Below are 22,332 nucleotides of genomic sequence, written 5' to 3' on the forward strand. Positions count from 1 at the left end.
GTTCTACAGTTAGAATGTAGTCCATTTGATTAAAAACTCCAGGAGAGCTGCTGTGTCTGATCCACTCATAACAGATGTCACCGCTGTGCTGAGAATAATATACCACTCAAATAATATATGCCCTGGGAGCTCTGACCATTCAAGAACAGGATGAAATTGGACTAAATGTACGCAGTAGTTTGTAGTCTGCAAGCTCTTCCTTGTGATTAGTAACAGGCTAGCATTAGCATTAGCCTCATGCATTAGTGAGCCTTGGGTAACCTGTCCCCTGGGACTGAATGTCCTTCATTGGACCACATTTGGTAAGTACTGACCGCGTCATACCAGGAAAGACGTACAAGATCTGCTCTGACCAAAACATGACCACAACAATGTGGAATTTGTCCAAGTTGCTCAGCTATTTTCACCCATTTCTCCTGCTTCCAACATCAACTTAAAACACTGACTCTCTTGCTCTTGCTCCCTGATAATATCTTACTTTCTGACAGTTTCTATTTAAAAGAGATCATCAATATTATTTTCTTAATTTGTGACTAGTTTTAACCTTGTGTCTGATTTTTTTTTATCTAAAAAAAATTTACCCATAAGTTTTAAATGTCTGATTAGACAGATTGATAAATCTAGGTTAGAAAAAACGAGGTTAAAGAACTATATTCCGGTGAATGTAGGTAAAAGTTAATGTGGAAACACAACACTTGGCTTTTAGGCTTTTGGCATTTCCTCTCAACATTACTGACCCAATTGGCACTCGCCTCTCACAGGTCAGTGTTAATGACATATCTAATACAGAAATGAGTCATAATTTACAGAAGTTTAACATTCTGTAACAACTGAGCAGTGCATAGTTATATAACTGAGTCATTGGCTTAAATCTTTCTGCTGTAACAACATGGGCTGGCTTCCTGGGCATATTCCACAAAGCAGAATTTCTCAGTTTCGCCAGATAACAAGCTGGGGAATGTTAACTCTTTTCCTATCGGACAGGCTTCATTTGGGCTAAAGTTATCTAGAGAGAGGGAGAAATCCTGCTTTGTAGATTAGCACCCAGGGTGTGTCCTAAGCCTTGTCTCAGAATAAATTGCAGTATCAGGCACTAGGTCCGATAATAGGCTACAAAAACAAAGGGTATTATTGACAGACTTACTGATTCAATTTACAAGCCCTGTTTTTGTTTGAAATGCATCACAGGAATGTTTCAGAAACCTTTCAGTTGACACACATTTCTCCCTTAAAGGTTATACATGAGTTAATCAAAATGTCTGCCTATTTAAGATTCAAATTAAAGCAGTAGGCTGAAACATGCCGTTCTAGAGAACTTTGCATGTCAAACCAGGTATGTGTACTGTTAAATTTATTACTAACCAAACTGTTACATGGAAATTTCATAAACACTTTGTCTCATGCCTGAGGCATTAATTAATAATCAAGGACGCCTCTACATTAGGGGACACTGGGGCCTGATGTCCTTCTGATGTCACGTAGGCATAGTGCAATATATTATCTGCAATGCCACAGGCATTGTTAAGACACAGGCATTGTTAAGACATCCCTGAAAAGAGCCTGAATCTCTATGTACTTCGCTAAGGAATAAAAATATTGTGCTTTGCTTAAAAGATATTGAAAGCTCCTTTTTACTGTTTGGAAAACAGCTCCCATGGATGCACCTGCAAGCTGTCTGTTAAACAGTCTGTAAACAGGTGCACTTTGGACATTATCAGGAAAAAAATCCTAAAAATGTATTACTTCAAAATAATTTCCATTCATTAGAATTAAATGTTTATAAGTTAATTCCAACCCAACCCCCCAAAATATCCCTTTAAAAAAGTGTCTTTGATTTAACGCTAGTTTGAAATCCTTGACCAATCAGCTGACAGGATTGGTCCTTTCAAACACCAGACGTCATATGAATGTTGTATTTAGGGCTAAATTTCGTCTGTCCATCTTGGCTTTTATTTAGTCCAAAAATAGACGTTGAAATCTTGTTTGTGTTGAGTGTGTTTGGCTCAAGACAGACTTTACCACCTTTCACAATTTTAGACAGAGGGATGTCGTATTGTATCTGTCCTTTCATCTTTCGTATTTCAGCCAAATATAAACATTTTTTAACATCTTTTAAATGGGTTTTTTGCTTAGTGGTTTGGGTTTATGACATAAGAAACCCTGTCTGTCTAAATCCACCTGTTAGCCTCTGTATTTGAAACGCTGACGTTTCAACACAGAACTGCTTAGCCATGGCACAGAGAGCTTATTACTCCTATGATTCACACTGTAACATATATACAACACCACACTGTCATTATCTGTGATTGTCCTCCTGTGTTCCTGCCTTTCGTCACGTGTGTTTTGTTTACGTGACCAGTGCTGACAAATTTTGATGATAAGAAGCTTCCAAATTCACATAGTGAATTAAATAGTGCCTCAATAGCACAATACTACTGAATGATTAGGTGGTGAGTTTAGTCACAGCCACACCCTAGACATTACAGTCGATTCTATCACTTTCCATTGAGAAAAAAAGTCTTGTCAGGAGTGCACAATTCAAGCCTCCACTGAATGGCTTTGTAATGTCGAATACTGCTGACAATATGAACATTGGTGGAAATGCCCTTTAAAGGGTTCTTGTGGATATAATTTTTGAGGCCTACATAAAAATGTCTACCTCTAGCTTATGGCATTTCTTATCTGTGCTAAAAACAACAGTTATTGTCTGCTCTGTTATACAGGGAGATATATTTAGCTTTATGTTGTTGTTTTTTTTGTTTGTCAAATGTCAATTCTTCCCTCCGAGTCACGGTGAAAAAATGTGAAAAATTCCGACTGCGTTTTTGTTGTTGTTGTTGCTGCGGCGCGGACGACACGCCAATGTTTACGGGGCTGTGCCTGAGGCGACCAATCAGAACGGCGCAGGGGCGTGGCCTGGCGATGCAGAGGCTGGCTTATTTGCTTTATACAATGAGCGCCATTCGCGGAGTATCCCTCCGCACGCAGAGCACAGTAGACGAACTACTTCGTTTAACTCACACCCACTGTCTCCGTTTCTCACACACGCTCATACACTCTCGCTGCAGCTGGGTCTCTCCTCTACTCTCCTGTGTGTATCAGTCTCTACGAGCCCCCCAACCCACCACACACCCAGCACGTACACCTACAACCCTCCAGTCTTCCAGCGTTGTATGAACCTAGTGGAGTGTGCTCTCTAAACGAAATAAACAGCAGCATGAAGACTAAATTCATCAATGGGGTCTCCTCGTCCCCCTCCATGTCGCTGGGTTTGCTGGTGACGGAAAACGCCCTCGAGGTGCAGCCCGACACCGAGCCCGAGTGTAAAGACCCCCGCCTGGACGAGCCCGAGCCCCAGACCAAACACAAAGCCTTTCTGTGGTGCCGAGAGTTCCTCCACGGAGCCTGGAAATCCATCGGAGAAGAGGATTTCCATATCACTATCATCAGGTAGGCCACAGGAGCACAGGCAGAGAGGTTGGAAGGAGCTGGACAGACCCCTCTTTTAGATTTAGCTTTGTTATTACAGATAACAGCAAATTAAGAGTTATTTTGAGGCAATGAGATAGATTAATGTCGCCAAATTACCCTGTCTCAACACAATATACTGTATCATATAGACATAATAATACATTAAATCTATATAGAGGGAGTTTTCTTTTTTGTCTAAGAGCATAATGATTTAATTTTAATTATATTAGTAAATTTATCTCATTAAAATTATATAAACAAATAAATAATTGAAGAGTTAGTGTGACCCCGGCATTGTTTCTGCCTTAAAATAGCCAGTATTTGTAATCTTCTTATGAATATACATTTTATTATTAGGATATTGAGTTAACACATGTCTAACAACATTTGAGAATTGACATCATAATTCATACCTAAGTACGGAGAGTAATTATTCTTGTGTTGTAATAAGGATGTAGTAAAAATATCAGATGTTTGTGTAGTTGTGAATTGCTTATATCAAATTGAACTTGAACTCTTATCCAATGTGTCCCAGATTTAATCTGATTCAGTGATGTCCTGGTCATGTTCTTGAATATGACTCACTGTGTCTCAGCTTTGTTCTTGACTCAGACTTTATGTCCCCTTCTTGTTCTTGACCCTATCTTAACGTGTCCTGGCCGTGGTCTTGAATCTGACACAAGACTCAGACTTAGCTCTAATGCTCTTGATATAACACTATTTGTTTATTCAATTTTAAGTTTGATTTGCTGTATGTAAGCTGCACCCTCCTGATGTAACTCCCTCTCCAAATCTGAGCCCCTGAGCTTGGCCGATGCCCACTGACATATTGCATTAGTGTGTGTGCTGGTGTGACGAAGAAACTGAGATTAAATCATTAGGAGTTCATTCCTGGGTCAGTATCCGTGATGGGCTTTTCACTCCATATTTAGGCCACGCTGTGCACGGTTTCCTTCATAGCATCTGAAGAGCCACACACAGCTTACTGTGCCTTGACGAGTGGGCTTGTTCTTGTGGTAATGAGCAGTGTTTGTGGAAAATATTAAAAAGCATTAGGCCTAATCATACATTTTGGTGTGTGTGCTACATAAACAGTGTGGAAATATGTAAACTACACTGTTAATCCCTTCATTATGAATACAGGTGAAACGCCTGCGGCAATTTAGCCTCGCCCATTCACACTGCCGTTACAAGGAATGGTTTCACCTGAACATCCAACACATATCAGCCAGTCAGTTCACTTATATATAATGGGGCAGCCTTGGCCTAAAGGTTAGAGGACCGGGCTTGGTACCAGAAGGTTGTTCCAGGACTGGCAGGAACATTCATGACTGAGGGGCCCTTGGGCAAGGCACTGAACCCACAACTTCTCTGCCCGCCGCTCTAGGTGTGTGTTCACAGTCCTTAGTACACTAGTGTGTGTGTGTGTGTGTGTTCACTGCCACAGTCTCACTGCACATTACGTTACGAATCTTAAAAGACACCATAATAAAAAGTGCATATGTAATTTTACGACATAAAGAAAGGTTTCCCCATTTCCACAGGAAAAAACAACAATGCAGTACATGGGCCCTTCAATTTAAAGAATCATTTGTCTTTTCCTCTCCCACTTTTATATCACAGGGGCGGTCTCAGTAACAAGCTGTTTCTCTGCGCTCTCCCAGAGGAGCAGCAGAGTGTTGGGGACGAGCCGAGGAACGTGCTGCTGCGCCTCTATGGAGCCATTCTGCAGGTGGGCTTCGCTATCCACACCAGTCTACAACCAGCACTGCCATCTGCTTTGAGTTTCACTGTAGCTGCTGTAGCTGTGCAGTGAGGTAATGGTGGGTCATGCCTTAGGCCTGCCTTAACATGTGTCAACATGACCCAGATCTCTCCACCTCAGTGAAAACCAATGGAAATACTCCAAAACGTTCACTGGCCCAACATGACTGCAGCCACAGTTCATCATTAGGATGGCTGAGGATTCGCAGGTCAATGAATCTGTAAAGTAGACGGGCGATAAGGTCAGATTACACTCAACACTCATATTGCTCCATTCCCCACTCCATTCACATTCCTGCTTTTAGTTTAGTTAATCATTAGCGGGGAAGCTCGTATAAGTGTGTAGTGAGTCACATCCCACTGGTAAATCTAAGTCTGTTGATCAGTTAATGATATTGTTATGTTTAAACTGAAAATGATTCAGCTGTGTTAAGCTAATGTGTTGTGAATCTAGGGCTGAAATTCAATACCAGAGTGGAGATTTTTTTGAATGTCTCATTGAGAAAGGGAGTGTGTGGGTGTCATATGTATGTGTACGAGTGCAAGTATGCGTGCCGTGTTTGTCAGTCTGCATGTTGGTGTCTGAATGAGGACTGCCGTATTTGTTGGGTGATGTACCTCCATGGCTGTACATGCGTGTCTTCTTTGCCGTAGGCTTGCCAAAGGAGCGTGCCTTGAGCACTCTTGTTTCCAGGTGATCCCACCATGCCAGTCACGGTACAGTATTAGATCCCCTGAAGCCACAGCATTGTCTTCAACCAAGTTCTCGCACATTATGTCAAAAGCTTAAACCTCATGACATTGATCTTTATTGTGCGCACTGCTCTCTGTCTGAAATATCCTCTGCCTCTGTCTGCTTTCCCTACACACATTTGTTCTATAAACAGTTTAGTCCAGTTTAAACACTGTTTGCAGAACCGGTGCGGTTTAGTGGGCAGTATAGTGGGCTTTCTCTTTTCTTCGCTACTATTAACGGTCTGAAGGGGTTGGTGAGCTACTATATAAAGAGACAGCCGTTGTAAAACTCATACTGCGCAATATCCTCTCTCATGTCATCAGTGATGCTCAGTACTCAGTCCACATTCCAGTCCTCCTAAGGTTACTGGTTAAGTCAGTGAAACCTTGGACAAAAGCCTTACCTGAAGTAATGACCTAATTTCAGAGAAGTCGGCCATTACTTCAGGGAGGTTCACGTAAGAAAATCCACATTGAAAACCGAGTTTATGCAAGAGCTCGTTTACGAAAACACACAGACCTCCAGATTTAGTAGCCCACAGTGACATGTTAAATCAAATTTTATTGATGTTTCCATAATTACTCTTGCAAGAGTTCTTCACTGTGGTTACCAAACCTCTTAGACTGATGAATCCATTCCTAATAAAATGGTAGCTAATGGATTCTTCTTCTGAACAGTATTTGAGCATGGCCTAGCGTTCAGTCAGCCGGAATGTGGTTTTGATAATAGCAGTTATAAACCCTGCTTAATAAATGCCCGACTTGACTGTGCTAGCCGTAGGAAGTGAGTGAGAGAGAGAAAAATAAATGAAAACACTTGGGATCTGTAAGACCCATGCGTCTCGAACGGTGAGCCATAAATTCCTCGCTATTGTCTTACGTTTCTATACTCTCTGTTTGCGCTTGATGATAAAGTTAAAACATTATGGGTTTTGTTGAAAGTTAAACTCCCCACGGTATTAGTAGAATGTATTATTAATTACAACTGTCTTTTTTTTTTTTCTTTAAAACGGAGGGGATATTTTCGTCGTCTGTTGCTGCCTCCTTGTGAAGATGATCAAATGGCTCTTTAAAAAGGGGGTTTAATAAAAACAAACACTTTGTGCTTATGGTTAGTCTTTTGCTTTTTCTCTCATTGCTAGATGTCCTGTAATAAAGGGGAATCCCGACAGTCAAACAAAGAAAGTCACTTTCAAGTAAGTAACACATGGAAGAGGGTTTTTTTTATTTTTTATTTTGTCTTGTTTTGGGGACTGGGTTTTATGTGTATGACCTAAACTTAACCTTTTAAGAGCACGTATCCTTTCATCCTCCCTCCTCGTGAATCCTGTGGATGCTGGATGTCTATGAGCAGGAAAATGAAACAAATAGAAGCCACTATCACACTTTGCTGCTGAGCTAACTTCTCTTTTAACTAATGGCTGATTTATAAATATTCTTTAGTCCCTCGTTTCCCTGTGCCTTTCAAAACTAAACATCAAAATCACATGATCGTGTTACTGTTACAAACCCATACTGAGATATTTGGACAGTCCTTTTACTGTTGTGGTGCTCTGTTTGTGCTTTCAGCACATGGCCGTTGGGGTTATTTGATGCTGGTGTTTTGAATGGCCCTCGCTGAGATTTTCTTAAACTTTAAATGTCCTGTTTTTCCATAAACACGTTCTGGGCGGTGTTTGATTGTTGACACTGCAGAGAGGAGCTTGAAATCTTGTGAAACAGACTGATAAAGTTTAGCTCACCTCAAAGCAGACACATTCAATTCTATACTCGTAATCTTTGAATATCTGTCTGATGTGAAGTAGGAAGTAACTGATATGGCAACTGTGGGCCATACTGATTTATGATACTTTCCCCACACCAGTAATGATACATAAACATACGAAATATAGGAATTGAAACCAATAAATAGCATAATAATCATGATTATTAACATCAAAATCACCATCTTTGGGATGGTGGAACTGATGGAATTCACAAAAAATGAGCTGCTGTTACCAGGAATGATTGAACTAAACGTGCAAAAGCCCAAATCAGTAGCATTACAAGCATCAAAGGCACGTAGTGAAGGATCCTATTAGAAGCTTAACCCCTGTGTCTGCAGCGGGACGTCAGCTCGCCTGTCTGCCCTCTTTATCAGGTGCCTACTTTGCATGCGCTCTGTTCTGCATGTGTTTAGCAAGAGCTACTCCCCGCCAGGTCTCTTTCTCTTTCTCTCTCAGTGCTCAGAGTCTACTCACACTGCATGAGCATTCCCCCTTAGCTACACAGTGGCTATAACTCAGTTGATCCAGTTCCCCAAACTGGCATTGGTGTCTACTTGCTCCTGATTGAGTGGGCAGGTCTGCATGGGGCATGAAGCAGTGGAAAAAACCCACAGCTGCTGCCCTACCCTGAAGTCACATGACCATTGCTTAGTCAGAGAGCAAGCGAGAGACAGAGAGAGATTGATTAAGCCTGAGAGTGAGGCAGCAGGTGTTGCCCTGGGAAACAAACCCCACGGCCAATCAGCCAAGGCAATGAAATATGGATGTTTTACACCGTGTTGTATCACCAGGGCTGTTCTGAAATTTGGCCTCATATTGTTTCTCTTAACCACAGGCGAAAGACCAATGAGTGGTACAGCATTTTCACTTCATGTTTTCTAACTGTCACCGCAGTTTCACTTCATTTTACTAAATAGATTTTGTATTTTTTAGGCAAATGTGTATTGTCTCTCTCTTGTCCCAGTGCCAGTTGCTCCTTCCAGTCTGTGAATACGTCAACAACGAATGCGTCGATTTGAAACAGGTCATAATTATTTGGAGTAAAATAAGGTGAATTAATTTCATTGGAATATTTTCATTTTCTTCTAAAATGTCCACTAGAAATATACTTAGTAACTAGTTATTCGTGTCAATGCATCACAACTGGCACTAGCGTTTACTCATTAATATCTCTATTAGGGCTTTTTTTTCCTTTCATGAATATTCCTGATGTAATGAGATTATCTCTCCAAAGAGTCAGGAGGCTGAGTCAGACATTGGACATGCACAAGGCCACAGTAAAAGTTTACTCATTATTCTCTACCAGTTCTTTGCACTAGACCAAGGGTGGGACTCTGTAGAAACTCATGGCAAAGTCATATCATTACTTTTCAGTTCAAACGTGCACGTGGTTAAATGATTTACCATGAGCAACTAACCTGTCAATATTTGATCTTTTTCCTGTCTCTGTGCGTACTGCATGTCCGTGTAAAGGTAGGAAAACAGTGTTTGAGCCATTCATGACTTTCTTTGCCCTGTGGTGTATGTCGGCAGAATGTCACATGCTTTTGTCGGCTGACCAGTCAGAGCATAGGACGCTGTTTATTTGTGTGTTGTTTTGTTTTATAATGAAATATCATATCCATTTAAAAAATGGTCTCATTTAATAAAATAAAATGAAAAGTAATGACACTGGGACTGCTGCACTTACTGCATTCACTCAGTTGATCTTTTTAAAGTTGGAGCATATTTGATAAACATGTCCAGTCCAAGTAATAAGAAACGCAGACATACTCTTGCTGTTGCTGCTGATCAGCCATAAGGCAGCGCTTTATTATGTCTATTACCGTAAGAATTCCGTAAATTAAGCCGTGTCTTTGTGGAAAAATTCACATGGAATCGAATGACTTCTTACCAACTTGGGAGCTGGCCAGGATTAGACAAATGGGCCAGCTGGGAAAACATTTCGAATTATGATAACTTCTTGGCAGATAAACACATAACACACATTGCAGGTTACCAGAACTGCGTAAGAAATGTGTCATCAGCCAAGTATTGCCCGAGGACATGGAGGCAAATAAACAGGCAGGAATGAGCAAGGATTTCAAGGATTTAAAACATTGAAGGATAGCATGAGCTCTAATGGCCCCTATGTAGTGGCATACTTCTCTCTAATCTTTCTCCTGTTAGATTCATAGTTGTTACATATTCAGTCATTGTCTGTAAGCGTTTATCCAATTCAGGGTCGTGGCAGGCCCAGGGTCTATCTGGAGTCACTGGGCGGAAGGCAGGAACACACCCTGGAGGTGGGGCCAGTCCTTCACAGGGCGACACACACACACACCTAGGGACACTTTTGAGTCGCCGGAGCACCCGGAGGAAACCCACACAGACACAGGGGTAACATACCAAACACCTCACAGGCAGTCACCCGGAGGAAACCCACACAGACACAGGGGGAACATACCAAACACCTCACAGACAGTCATCCGGAGGAAACCCACACAGACACAGGGAGAACACACTACACTCCTCACAGACAGTCACTCTGAGGAAACTCACGCAGACACAGGGAGAACACACCAAACACCTCACAGACAGTCACCCGGAGCAGGACTCCAACCCACAACTTCCAGGTCATGTGCTTGGGGAGGCTCTGCTTTGATCAGAACTCAGGTTTGTAATATTACACAATAACGACTATGGGCCCTCTAATATTCCCAAAAAAATACTGGACCACATGAGTTTAACGTCAACTATCTTTAAAATGTTGCAGGCTGAGAAGTGCCTCAAGCTCAGAAAGTGAGAACAAATGCAAAGCAGTGCAGATGCTTCCGCCAGCATAGCTTCATGAAATGAAACGGGACAGGAAGTTAATGACTAGATCTTAAAGACTGGAATTTTTAAGTCAAAGTAAACCTGTGGCGATATACTCACAAAACTCATCCACCACAGCCTTTTCTCACTGAATACTTGCATGAACCCGAAGGGAAACAGGAGTGTATGAATGTGTTAATGAGTCCTTGAATGGAAAACAGGTGCGGGCGCTAATGAACACAAGGTGCCAGGACGGAGTTGGAGCAGGTGAGGACCGGTCGGGCAGGTGTGCCCTTTGGGTATGCAATGATATTGTCCTTTTTAAAGTGGGGTTGTTAAGGGATATGAGCAAAAGCTTTCAGAAGCTTGCACTGCGTCACATCAGAAGACTGACAGAGCGCTGTGTTCCTTTGTTAACACAAGGAATGCACACTGTGTATTGTCAACATTGGATAAGATGACAAACCCAGACACAGCCTAGAAACCTGAAAGTTTAGAATAGTAATGCTGCCATGTGTTGTACTATATACCTTCTAACTTCATATTCTATATATTTATAAATATTAAGGAATTGAGTATAGAAATTTAAAAACTTAAAGATAATAACTTCATTCATTCATTACACATTAATATGCAACGTATGTATTTATGAGAAGGAGGAAATGAAGAATGAGTCCAAATAGAGGCTCTTTTACAGGTTTTAAACTACAGAACTACAGTGTAACATCTTCTACAGCATATTATTGAGTTATTAATCTTAGCATTGGTAATCCAGTAACTTCTATAACTGGTTATGAGGGAGGAAGTGAAGCTTATGCCCATATTTGGGCCTGTATATTAAATGCTCCAGAGATGAGCTTCCAGATGTTACGAAAAACCTGTATAATCTGTGACACTGGAATCAAACATCTGCCTCTCTCTTCTGAGATGTAGTCCTCAGCAGGTCGACACCTCTGACTAAGTGTAGAATGGCAGATGCGCTGCTGATGGAGGCTCCATGGTTTATTCACTGAAGCCTACACATGTATCCAGACACTTCCATATTCTTTCCACGGTTCATCCCTCTTCAGATTTGGAGTCCCTCAAATGAAAGACTGTTTCCAGAGTGGCTTGGTGTTTTAGGGAAGTGCCTCTTCCTTCCATGCTGTGGCTTTGGGGCTGCCTTCTGCTCCTCGTGTTCCTGTTTTGCTTTGCTGGATAGACAGGATGTTGTTCTGTGCGGTTCTGCTGATAACTAAGATTGCGCAAGCTGGGGCCATAGTACAAAATATCACGTGAATCCAGTCAAACACCAGGCTGAAGGAGGTAACAATGTTTTATTTAGATCTGTGCCTGGGCTACACAGCCTACATGTACAGAGGAAAGCTCAGAACAAGGGGCATTATCATGAGGAAACATGAGAGAATGTATTATGTTCTGAAATTATCACCTGATGATCTTCACTGATGATGGTGATAGTTCCTAAACTGTCCATTGATGGAAACTGTGTTAACTGAATTATGTAATTTCAACCTTTTTGGGAGTGGGACCACACCCAAACTCCTCCCCTCAGCCATGTACCCTACAAACGTACGTCATTTCAGTGTCAGACAAACACGCTTCCACCTCCACACCGTCTCCACCCTTTCTCTTGTGTTCAGCTGTCCAGCGGGGGAGTTTGGCCTTGATACACATTCCCAAGCTGCCCTGAGCTACTGACAACAAAACACATCTTCACTTCCCTATCTCAGCCTTTAGGAGCATGGTCCGTACTAGAGAAAGTCTGATAAGATGATTAAGATCTGTGATTTGTGCACACACCACAGTTCCTATTGGATTTGCTTTTACAGACGTGGAGACTCAGATGGACACACAGACAGATATTTATTCAGTGGCTCAGGAAGCGGTTCCTCATATTTATAGAGAATGTGTTTCTATGTACCTTACCTTTGTAAAAATGTATCTATAGAGCACCAACAAAAACGTTTCTATGGTTGTGATACAACAATGTCACAATAGAAGAATCTTCTTGAGCATTTTAGAGACGTTTTTGAAGAACCCTATTTTGAAAAATAAACATTGATATAACTATTTAATATAGTATTTTATTTTATATAATAATGTAATATAGAAATTAATTGAACCCAAATTCATTCATTTATTCATTATCTGTAACCCATATCCAGTTCAGGGTCGCGGTGGGTCCAGAGCCTACCTGGAATCATTGGGCGCAAGGCGGGAATACACCCTGGAGGGGGCGCCAGTCCTTCACAGGGCAACACATATACACACACACACACACACACACATACACACATACATTCACTCACACCTACGGACACTTTTTGAGTCGCCAATCCACCCAGCGGAAACCCACACAGACACAGAGAGAACACACCACACTCCTCACAGACAGTCACCTGGAGGAAACCCACACAGACACAGGGAGAACACACCACACTCCTCACAGACAGTCACCCGGAGTGGGAATCGAACCCACAACTCCAGGCCCCTGAAGCTGTGTGACTGCGACACCTACCTGCTGCGCCACCTTGCCGCCCTTGAACCCAAATATTAAATAATAATTAATGTCTTATTTTCATATCAAATATCAACTAATTATCATTTAACCGGTTGCATTAATACATTAATGAATGTATTTATTTATTCTTGAGAGTATTGACTCTGTTTATCAGAGAGACATGCAGTAAATGTGGGTCAGGACTCAGGGTGATTATTGTAGTTGAGATTAGGAGCTGAGAAGATTGCCATGTCAAAACCCTCACATCAGCAACTGCTATAATGCAGTACATAACACAGGCCTCCCACCAGAGAGACAGCAAACATGATATAGGTTCACTCACCCGACACACAACACAAGGCCACCATATTGATTGTGTGGGTGTGTGCACTTACTGTGTCATGGCTAAAGAGAACTTCCAGTCAATAGATTTCCTGATTATTTATCTTCATATTCACAGCTGATGAAAAGTCCAGTTTCAGTGCATTTCCTTAAAATTTCTCTTTATTCTCCGTTTTTACTCATTGCTTATTTCTCAGCACTCATTGTGTTTGTTTTGCTGTGTTTCCCCTCGTCCTCTTACATAAGTGTGGGTACAGTAATTGGAGAGACACAGACGAGGGGGCGGGGCAGTTCTAAAGTCTCAGGAAAGTCAGAGGCAGTGTAAAATCAGAACATGTTTTATTCCATGTTTTCTTATTAAGATCTAGGGTTGTACTATTTCACAGGGTATGGGTTGATTGAAGTTCAAATTATTTTGAATTTCCTTTCATAATATGCTCATTTTAAAATCATAGACTGAGGTGATACTGTGTATTTGGTGCTTGAATGCAATTCTGAGGCCGTTAAAAAAAGAAAAAAAATCCCTGATGTCATCCTTAGTTAAACAGGCACAATTCAAGCCTGGAGGGCATTGGCAGACTCAGCTCCTCTCCTCACAATCCTTCACTTGTTTCTTAGAGCTGTCGTTTTCTCGCTGAGCTCGACTGGGTCCAGTGCTGCTGCTGAATTCACATGTGACCATTAGCTCAAACCGAAAAAGTTGTCGTTTCATTAAAACTACAGGGAAATTAAAGCCGTTTAAACACAGGCTGCGCTGGAAAGCCCTAAGGGGAAATGGAGTTTATTACACTAGTGTTTTGAATATATTCCAAAATGTAATATATTTGATATATCTCATATCTGTTATCAGTATATTACATTATTGTCTGAAGGGCTTGTATTTATTTCTCCATGGATGTATTTTCTTTATTCTAACCTGCTGCATTTCCTATACTCAGTGAACAGTGGACCCATTGAGAGGGAAGCGTAAGCTTGTTATAGCTAAGCCTGGCCTTATTAGCCTCGGCTTGCGTCTCAGTGGGTGGATGAGTTCACTCCCTGTCCTACTAACCCCCCACTTCTTAGGATGACCAGTGTTAATGACCGCTACTAACAAACACCCACTGTCCTATTCATACAGATCTCCAGGAATAGTCCGATGTCTGCGCCAGTCATGTGACCTTCCAGTTCGCCAGCTACTGAAGCTGTTGTTAGTGGTGCGATCTGGAAAGCTGAGCGAGAAGACTGCAGGGTTGTACCTTTTTATTTGTTTGACCAGAGAGTGCGTGCTAAATCATGTGTGTGTGTTTTTGTGTCTGCAGGGAGCTGAAGCGATGGTTCTGGAGAGTGTGATGTTTGCCATCCTGGCTGAGAGGCAGCTGGGCCCTAAGCTTTATGGCATCTTCCCCCAGGGGAGACTGGAACAGTTTGTGCCAGTAAGTCTTCCAGAGTAATGTCTTGATCTTTCTTCTCACAGCAGGGATTGCCTGGGTCCGTGTGTGTATGCATGTGGTGGGGCTTGTATATAACCCACTGTGAGGACTAAATATCTTCATAATGACTTGAAAATGTGTGTGTGTTGAAAGCAAGCATGCATAGCTGTTTCATGATGACATAGTGTTTCTCACATTTGCATATTTGCATGGGAATCAAAGGATGTATTGTTCACATTGTTTTAGTGTGCATGTGAGTGTGTGTGTGTGTGTGTGCTGGTTAATTCACTGGGGGTTTGTTCATTTGGAAAGGAATTTGGATCCAGTAGGTGTTGTCCTTTTTTCAGAGGCTAAGAATAGATTGTAATGATCAGGATTACATAATTTTACAAGAATTGTTTAATTACCGTGAAATTGTTCACCAGTTATTTCACTTCGCTCCTGTCCTGATCACACTTTATTGACAGAGAGCCTCAAATATTATGTTTTTCCTTTTATATTTTAACAAACTCTTAGATAATAACATTGTTGATGATCAGCAACATTAGGGTAGTTATGTTGCCACACAGCTCCAGGGTCCTGGGGTCTTTGGGTCCTGGGTTCGGTCCTTGTGTGGGGTTTGTATGTCGGGAGTTTGTGTTCTCCTTGTATCTGTGTGGGTTTCCTCCTGGCCCTTTTGTTTCCTCCTACATTACAAAAACACGTGTTGGTAGGGGGAATGGCTGTGTGAAATTGTCCCTATTTGTGAGTGTTTGAGTGACTGGGTGAGTGTCTGATGACCTGTGTGCACACAGTTATTCCGGTTAGACTCCATTCAGTGCCTTTAAAGCCAGCATCTGCAAACAAGGCTGGTGTACACTTATTCACTGCACCCACATTTCTGCTTCCAGACGCTATTGTATCTGCTTAATCATGCCACATTTAAACACAAAATGAAAGGGATAAAATAAACCTGATACACAGCCAGATGGTCTGACCCCTTGCCAATCTGTGCCCACAGAGCCGAAAGCTTGCCACCGATGAACTGAGGATTCCCGGAATATGTGCTGAAATCGCTAAGAAAATCGCTACGTTCCACAAGATGAAGATGCCATTCAACAAGGAGCCCAAATGGCTGTTTGGCACCATGGAAAAGTGAGTGCCTCTGCTTTGAATAGTTCAGCGTCAGGTGTAGTACAAGAATGTCCATAACGTACAGCAGGTCCCTAGGTGGGGAAATCATCTGTCAGCATTTGCTCTAAGACTAGATTTTTGTGTTGCTGTACAGCCTGAGGGAAAGTGAGGTTATATATGCCGTATAAGGTCTAGAAAGAGAAGAGCCAAAGATTGCAACACAGTAAAGGTTAACTGCATTTCACACTGATAAAAATGACTTAAAGAAAACGTCCTTCCATGTTAAGGGTCTAGTTATATGAGGATGAATATTGTTGACTTTCGTTTCTCATGTCAATCCAAACTAGCCAGCAAAACCTGCTTTTATCTATCATATCAAATTCTAAACCATAAAAGTGTGGTGCGTAAAAAGGGCCAGGAATTTTCAAACACTGGGCAGGAGCGTTTATGTAAAAGCTATCTTCTGAATCTTACAGTTATTCATTCTCCCCCTTTTGCACAGATACATGCATCAGGTACAAAGCCTGACCTTTACCAGAGAGACACATTTCCGCAAGTTTGCCCGCCTTATGAGCTACAACCTGCCTCAGGAGATGGAGAGCCTCAGGTAAACAATAGAAATGTATCTAGTAACACCTACTCATTAAATTTGCGTTTAACGCATAGCAGTCCTGCGTAATCCGTCATAACCTCAGCCAGAGAAACATCAGGTTTTTCCACTTTTACGCTTCAGGTATTGGTTGAGGTCCAGATCACTGATAAAACGAAACCTTACGTAACGTAACATCTGCTTAGACATGAGATCCTAACTGATAGATATTGTGTCTGTAGGTGCCTACTGGAATCCACTCAATCTCCTGTCGTTTTCTGCCACAATGACTTACAAGAAGGTAAAGGAAAACGAGCATTCATTTGTTCATTCATATTCTGTAATCACTTTATCCTGTTGATGTTTATGGTGCTTTTAAACTCTTTAAATGCAAAGGACTTCAAGAAACTGTCTGGTACCACACTCTCATAACTAACGGGATACTCACTCACTCACTTATGCTTAGAATTGAACAACAAAGGAGTGCTACTGTGCAGCTGATACTAATTTGTGCCCTTGTTTATAGATAACAGTATTTCATACAGTGTAAAAGGCTACACAAGCAAGTCTGCTGGATCTCACTTAATAACTTGGCGAGGGCTCAGTCAAATGTGTGTTGAGGTGCAGTGGACTAAGAGTTGGCCCTATTTCTTAGAGTTTGCAGATTAGGTTCAATTCCAGATGCCTCAGCTCTCTGTATGCGTAGGACAGGCCCCTCTCCCCATTCCTTGCACACTGTGCTGGCAAGACATTATCAGTCAGCTGATGTGACAGATCCGAGTGGAATTTTGTTATCCTGTGATGTGCGATGAATCAGCAGCAGTTTGAAAAGAAGTGGTGGGCTGGCCTCACGTGTCTCCTGAGGCTGACGGCACACTTTCTTGTTATCTACGTTAGCTAGGTTCATGTTTCAGAAGCTGAGCAAGTTTTTGTGAATCATCTACATTTGGGGAAGTGGTGGAGATTTGATTCTTGGCTGACGGATGGTTTAGATCCTGTTTTTATTAAATGTTTCATCAACTCGACTGTACACAGGAAACATCCTGCTCCTGAGCGGCCGGGAAGGCATGGACAAGCAGAAGCTCATGCTGATTGACTTTGAGTACAGCAGCTACAACTACAGGTATGCAAGACTCATCGCTGTGTGCTGTCCATCACCAGTGACAGGGTTAAGATAGAGTAACATTCTCTGTATTTCATAACCGGGTAATTATAGCCTTCTTAGATTATTTTCTAAGAGCTGACACTACAACACTCACTCTGATAAAAGAGCCTTCGTTCCCTCACATGGCTTCCTGCAGCTTGGCTGTCCTCAGAGACCTACAAGGACACAGCTGATAGTGCTGGTGGGTTTGTGCCAAGCACTTCAAAAGTAAATCACCTCACAGCCGGAGCACAGTCTGCTTTGTCCTGTTAAGTGCACGGGCATACATTCTTAACCCCCCCCCCCACTTCATCTGCTTGACTTTGCATGACTTAATATTAGAAACAGCACAGGAACACTGCATTTTTCACAACACACAGCACAGTGGTTTCATAAACATGGCTCTGTATTGGTGGGCTTTTGAATTGTGCCCATGTGTGAGGGACAGCTTTTGTCTCTTTCCTTCTGTATTATCCTAGAGGAGTGTGTCTGATAAGTGTGGAATGCTTGGGGTGCCCCATTTCTTGGAAGCGACTTCCAGACGCTGAAGCCGCTGGCAAGCATCCCATTGGTCAGTCAAAACACTTTTGTCAAGGCCCTTAACATTCCCACACGTGTTCCAGCACAAGATGGATCGGATTTCACCCAGCATCCATGGACACCCAGGCTCAGAAAATGTGACGTTCAGTGGCTTGTTAAAGGGACCCCTGGGGTGGTGATTTTTTTAAACCACAGATGAGGGTCCAACACACAAGGACATATTGGTCACATTGGCCAACCATGTGTAGACAGGATTAATTTGTCCATCTCCTGGTCTGAGAAATCAGGCAGGGGTACAGCCAAATCCTGGTTTCTTTGTGTCCACCAGGGGTTAGCACCCCTCAATGCCTCACAATCTGTCTGGTGTACCTTTTGTTTGGTTTCCACAGCCACTGTGAAACTCTACTCAAAGAACTTCTGAGCTCAGGAGACCTGGCAGCTAATTAGCTGTTTGTTGGGCCATGTCAGTACTTGCCTTTTCTTTGGAGGTGGGCGGGTGTTCTGGATAATTCCAAGGAACCAGAAAGTGCTGTATAAGGACAATTTGCTAGAAAATGCAGGTTGTGCGTTTAACTGTCCTACGTAATCAGAAACTCGTAATAGGAAACGTATATCTGCAACTTTGTGCACTGTGTGGTTTTGTGAACTGTGAAATTTAAAGCACACACACTTTGTCTTGCAGAGGGTTTGACATTGGAAACTTCTTCTGTGAGTGGATGTACGACTACAACTGTGACACATCACCGTTCTTCAAAACCAACACCAAAAACTACCCTACCAAAGCTCAGCAGGTATGAGATGTTGGAAGGTGACCTTTAGTCATTGCATGTGTAAACCTAGAGTGTGGAACAGGACTGTTGACCTGGACTGCTCCACAGAATGTCATGACACTGACTTTACCCGTACCTTTCAACTTTATTCCACTCAGATGCGTTTCTTTAAAAGCTACCTGTCAGAATACGACACGGGGCTAGGAAACGTGAGCGAGGAAGACCAACTGAAGCTCGGAGAGGACATGTTGGTGGAAGTAAACAGGTGACCGTTCTTTATCGATTATAATTTTAAGTATGGATGCACATCATTCCGTGAGCTAAGCATTAAACACATGTTCATATACTGACATAACCTTCAAGGGGCAGTAAGAAGTTTTGTTTCTTCTTAAATCATATTACCAACTTACCACTGGTCACAAGGCACAGGCTCATGATGTGTTATGCCATGAGAGGGGGAAGTACTCATCGTGCTTGCATGTCTCCTTGCCTTACACAGACTTCTCTCCACAAATGACACAAGAAATCCAAATACTGTTTTAATACTTCACTACATTTTTATTAAAATTTCCAGCTTGCTGCTCCATTAATTAGTCGTGCAGTTCCCTGCAGTAGGTCTAACATTCTTGGTTGAACTTTCTCTTTGCTCTCCTTACTGAGCTTACTGACTCTAAACCGAGAGGAGTGGTTAGCTCAGGGCACTGTAAATCAGAACAGTAATGAGTCACCCTCTCTGGGCCTCAGCTCACTGTACAGAGGCTGCCAGAGATTGGGAAATCATTTGTTGGAATGAATCCAAAAGCGATGCTCAAGTCTTAAAACAGGCATTTGTCTCTCTCTGCTTTTTTTCTCAGGTTTGCTCTGGCTTCACACTTCTTCTGGGGCTTATGGTCTGTGATCCAGGCGAGAATATCCACCATCGAGTTTGGCTACATGGTGAGAGTCTGAAATGTGGTTATGATTATGTGAAGCAGGTCTAGATTGGGCTGTCTTTAGACGGCTGTTGGAGATTTTGACTCAGCTTATACGAACTGTACTGAGAAGAGAGCCCACCTTTAATTAAGTGTACACGTGGCTGGCACCGTGTTTGTGCTGCCTCTGTCTGGTGGAAGTAACCAAATATTTGCCAGCTCAGGGTGGCATGACCAGAGAATTATGTGGTGTAATGACTACACAAATATTTACCCAAACAAACTAACAGTTTTGGTGCCAGTTGTATATTTTTTGTAATGAAAATGTGTCAAATTTGGATTTTAGGGGTCAGAACCACATGACACCAGAACTCTTATGTGTTTAAATTTGCATATCATACCTGAGCAGTCTCCTGACATGCTGTTTTTCTCTTTCCTCCTCTATCTTTCTCTCCTTCCCCCTGCGCTGCCCTCCAGGACTACGCCATGGCCAGGTTCGACGCGTACTTTCAGCTCAAAAAGGAGCTGGGCATATGAATTGCGACACTAGGGATAGAGAAAAGAGGGACCAGCTGCTCTACATTTGAGAGAAGCAACGTGGAGACCAATGACCTGGCTTATGAGTTCAATAGAAAGGGGATGCTTTGCTACTGTAGTGGTTACATGGCGCTGCATGGACCAAAATCAACGCCACTTACCTTTACTCTGCATCAGGCCTGATGTGTTGAATAGTGTGTCATGTGTTGCTTCTCAGTGTTAACCATTTTACGCTCCAACTATTAGACACGCCTGCCTGGTCCTGAAAGCTTTTGGGCAAAAATGAAAAACGATACTAATGCCAACAAAACAACATGAAACCATATTCAGCCAGAGTCTTGGATGAGCAGACATTATAAATCATACGCTGCTGCACTAACGTTTAGAAGTTAGGCTCCACCATTTTTGGTGGAAAAGTACTTGACCCTAAAGTGCCACGTGTGGCATGTTTTATTGCGGTGGGCAATGCTCCATTTTGTTATCTTTACAACCAATGCTAGGAAATGTGAAAGTGTGAGGTTCAGAAGTGTGGATATCAGGCTATGGAGTGGTACAACAGACCAATCTCTGTTGGCTTTGTAGAGTTAATGGTTTTAAGTGTTGTGGGATAGTTTTTTTTTACACTCATTCAACCTGTGATGTGAAGTCTTATGATCTTTTATCTAATTGCTTTACCTCTTCTCTTTCTCTACTTGAACAACTACTATTTGATTTGTTTTTCGTGATGGCAGTAGGTCAATAGAGCAGTAGTGTGGAAGACAGATATCCTATGGGACCTGACCACCTGTGTATGCCTGAGGAAAAGAGACTGTGTGGTTTGCGATTACATGAGGAAAACAGAGTCTAAAAAACTAGTTCTATTAGCTTTTTGGCTCTGCATCAAAGTGGTGTATAACAGTGATCACAGTCAATTTAATGTCATTGTTAAATGACAATCTTTCCATTTAAAAAACATGACTTTTTATGCCATCATTGCATTTACATTTTTCACAGTTTGCACTCTATATATATATATATATATATATATATATATATATATATATATATATATATATATATATATTGGGAATGTATTACAGAGTAATAATAGCATGAGGCCGCACACTAATTTTTCTGGGTTTAGTTATTTTTTTTATTCACCAGGTATGTAAACTGTGACAAACTTATTCTTCATTTTTTATGATCATTTCTATTATTATTACAATCTGGGCTATCATTTTGGAGTATCATGTTTGTGACATTTAGCTGCAAATGTAAATAAGTGTGTATTAATTCTGCTAACTTTACTGTGAGGGTCACGCTCTATACTGGTTCTGGAGAAAAGTGCTGGTATATCTATATGGAACTTTCTCTTTTCCTTTACTGGAAGATGTGTTTTTCTTAATAAGAAAGTTGTGCTCTTTGAAAGGTTTGAAATACTGTAAATTTTTATTTGCTTCAACATCATCAGTATAACTTTTACCTTCAGATATTCTGGTTTTACATCACAAATTCATATATTTCAGACATCCAGCTGATTCATATTCATTCTGCCAGTTTACTGGTATCCACACAGCTGTATTTGAGTGAATGTGATGATGTATTATGTAAATATCACATCCTACAATGTGAGACATGAATCTGAACCCACCTCTCAGACTGTGTAAGGGTGTTTTTCTGTATGTACAGCACTATGGGATGATTGAAAATCATTCTAGTTTACTCTCTCTGTTGACTGTAATGTAGTTTTGCTAAACGTCTTTAAAAAAAGAGGCACCTTTTTCATTATTTTGCAAAGATTACAATTGTTCTGTAAAGATGAATGCTTTGCTCAAATACTATTAAAGTTATGGAAAACTATTCCATTTTTTCTCATTTGTGACGTGTGGCATGTCAATTTTTTGATGACTAGTGACTAAATTAAGTACAAAGCCAACAAGTTCATTCATCTGCATTTAAGACA

General features: G+C 41.6%; 1 protein-coding gene across 2 annotated transcripts; it reads left to right on the forward strand.

The window, feature by feature from the left end:
* The first annotated feature begins 2,989 nt into the window (after window positions 1-2,989).
* chka (choline kinase alpha) lies at window positions 2,990-21,413 on the forward strand. 2 transcript variants are annotated; one of them, XM_066684233.1, is made up of 12 exons: window positions 2,990-3,450; window positions 5,095-5,203; window positions 7,113-7,166; window positions 14,676-14,789; window positions 15,787-15,920; window positions 16,402-16,506; window positions 16,731-16,789; window positions 17,524-17,611; window positions 18,855-18,963; window positions 19,101-19,207; window positions 19,797-19,878; window positions 20,331-21,413. In XM_066684233.1, the coding sequence occupies exons 1-12, from the start codon at window positions 3,218-3,220 to the stop codon at window positions 20,388-20,390; spliced, it is 1,254 nt and encodes a 417-aa protein (XP_066540330.1). In that variant the 5' UTR covers window positions 2,990-3,217; the 3' UTR covers window positions 20,391-21,413. The 2 variants fall into 2 exon arrangements, with proteins under 2 accessions (XP_066540330.1, XP_066540331.1); XM_066684234.1 differs by lacking the exon at window positions 7,113-7,166.
* Window positions 21,414-22,332: the final 919 nt, after the last annotated feature.

This window comes from Hoplias malabaricus, chromosome 11 (genome assembly GCF_029633855.1).
Source record: "Hoplias malabaricus isolate fHopMal1 chromosome 11, fHopMal1.hap1, whole genome shotgun sequence".
NCBI classification, from domain to species: domain Eukaryota; kingdom Metazoa; phylum Chordata; class Actinopteri; order Characiformes; family Erythrinidae; genus Hoplias; species Hoplias malabaricus.

Coding starts and splice junctions, on each gene's coding strand:
- chka (XM_066684233.1), top strand. CDS start 3,218: ATGAAGACTAAATTCATCAATGGGGTCTCCTCGTCCCCCTCCATGTCG. Junction 5,204..7,112: donor TCTATGGAGCCATTCTGCAG/GTGGGCTTCGCT, acceptor TCTCATTGCTAG/ATGTCCTGTAATAAAGGGGA. Junction 15,921..16,401: donor CTGTTTGGCACCATGGAAAA/GTGAGTGCCTCT, acceptor CCTTTTGCACAG/ATACATGCATCAGGTACAAA.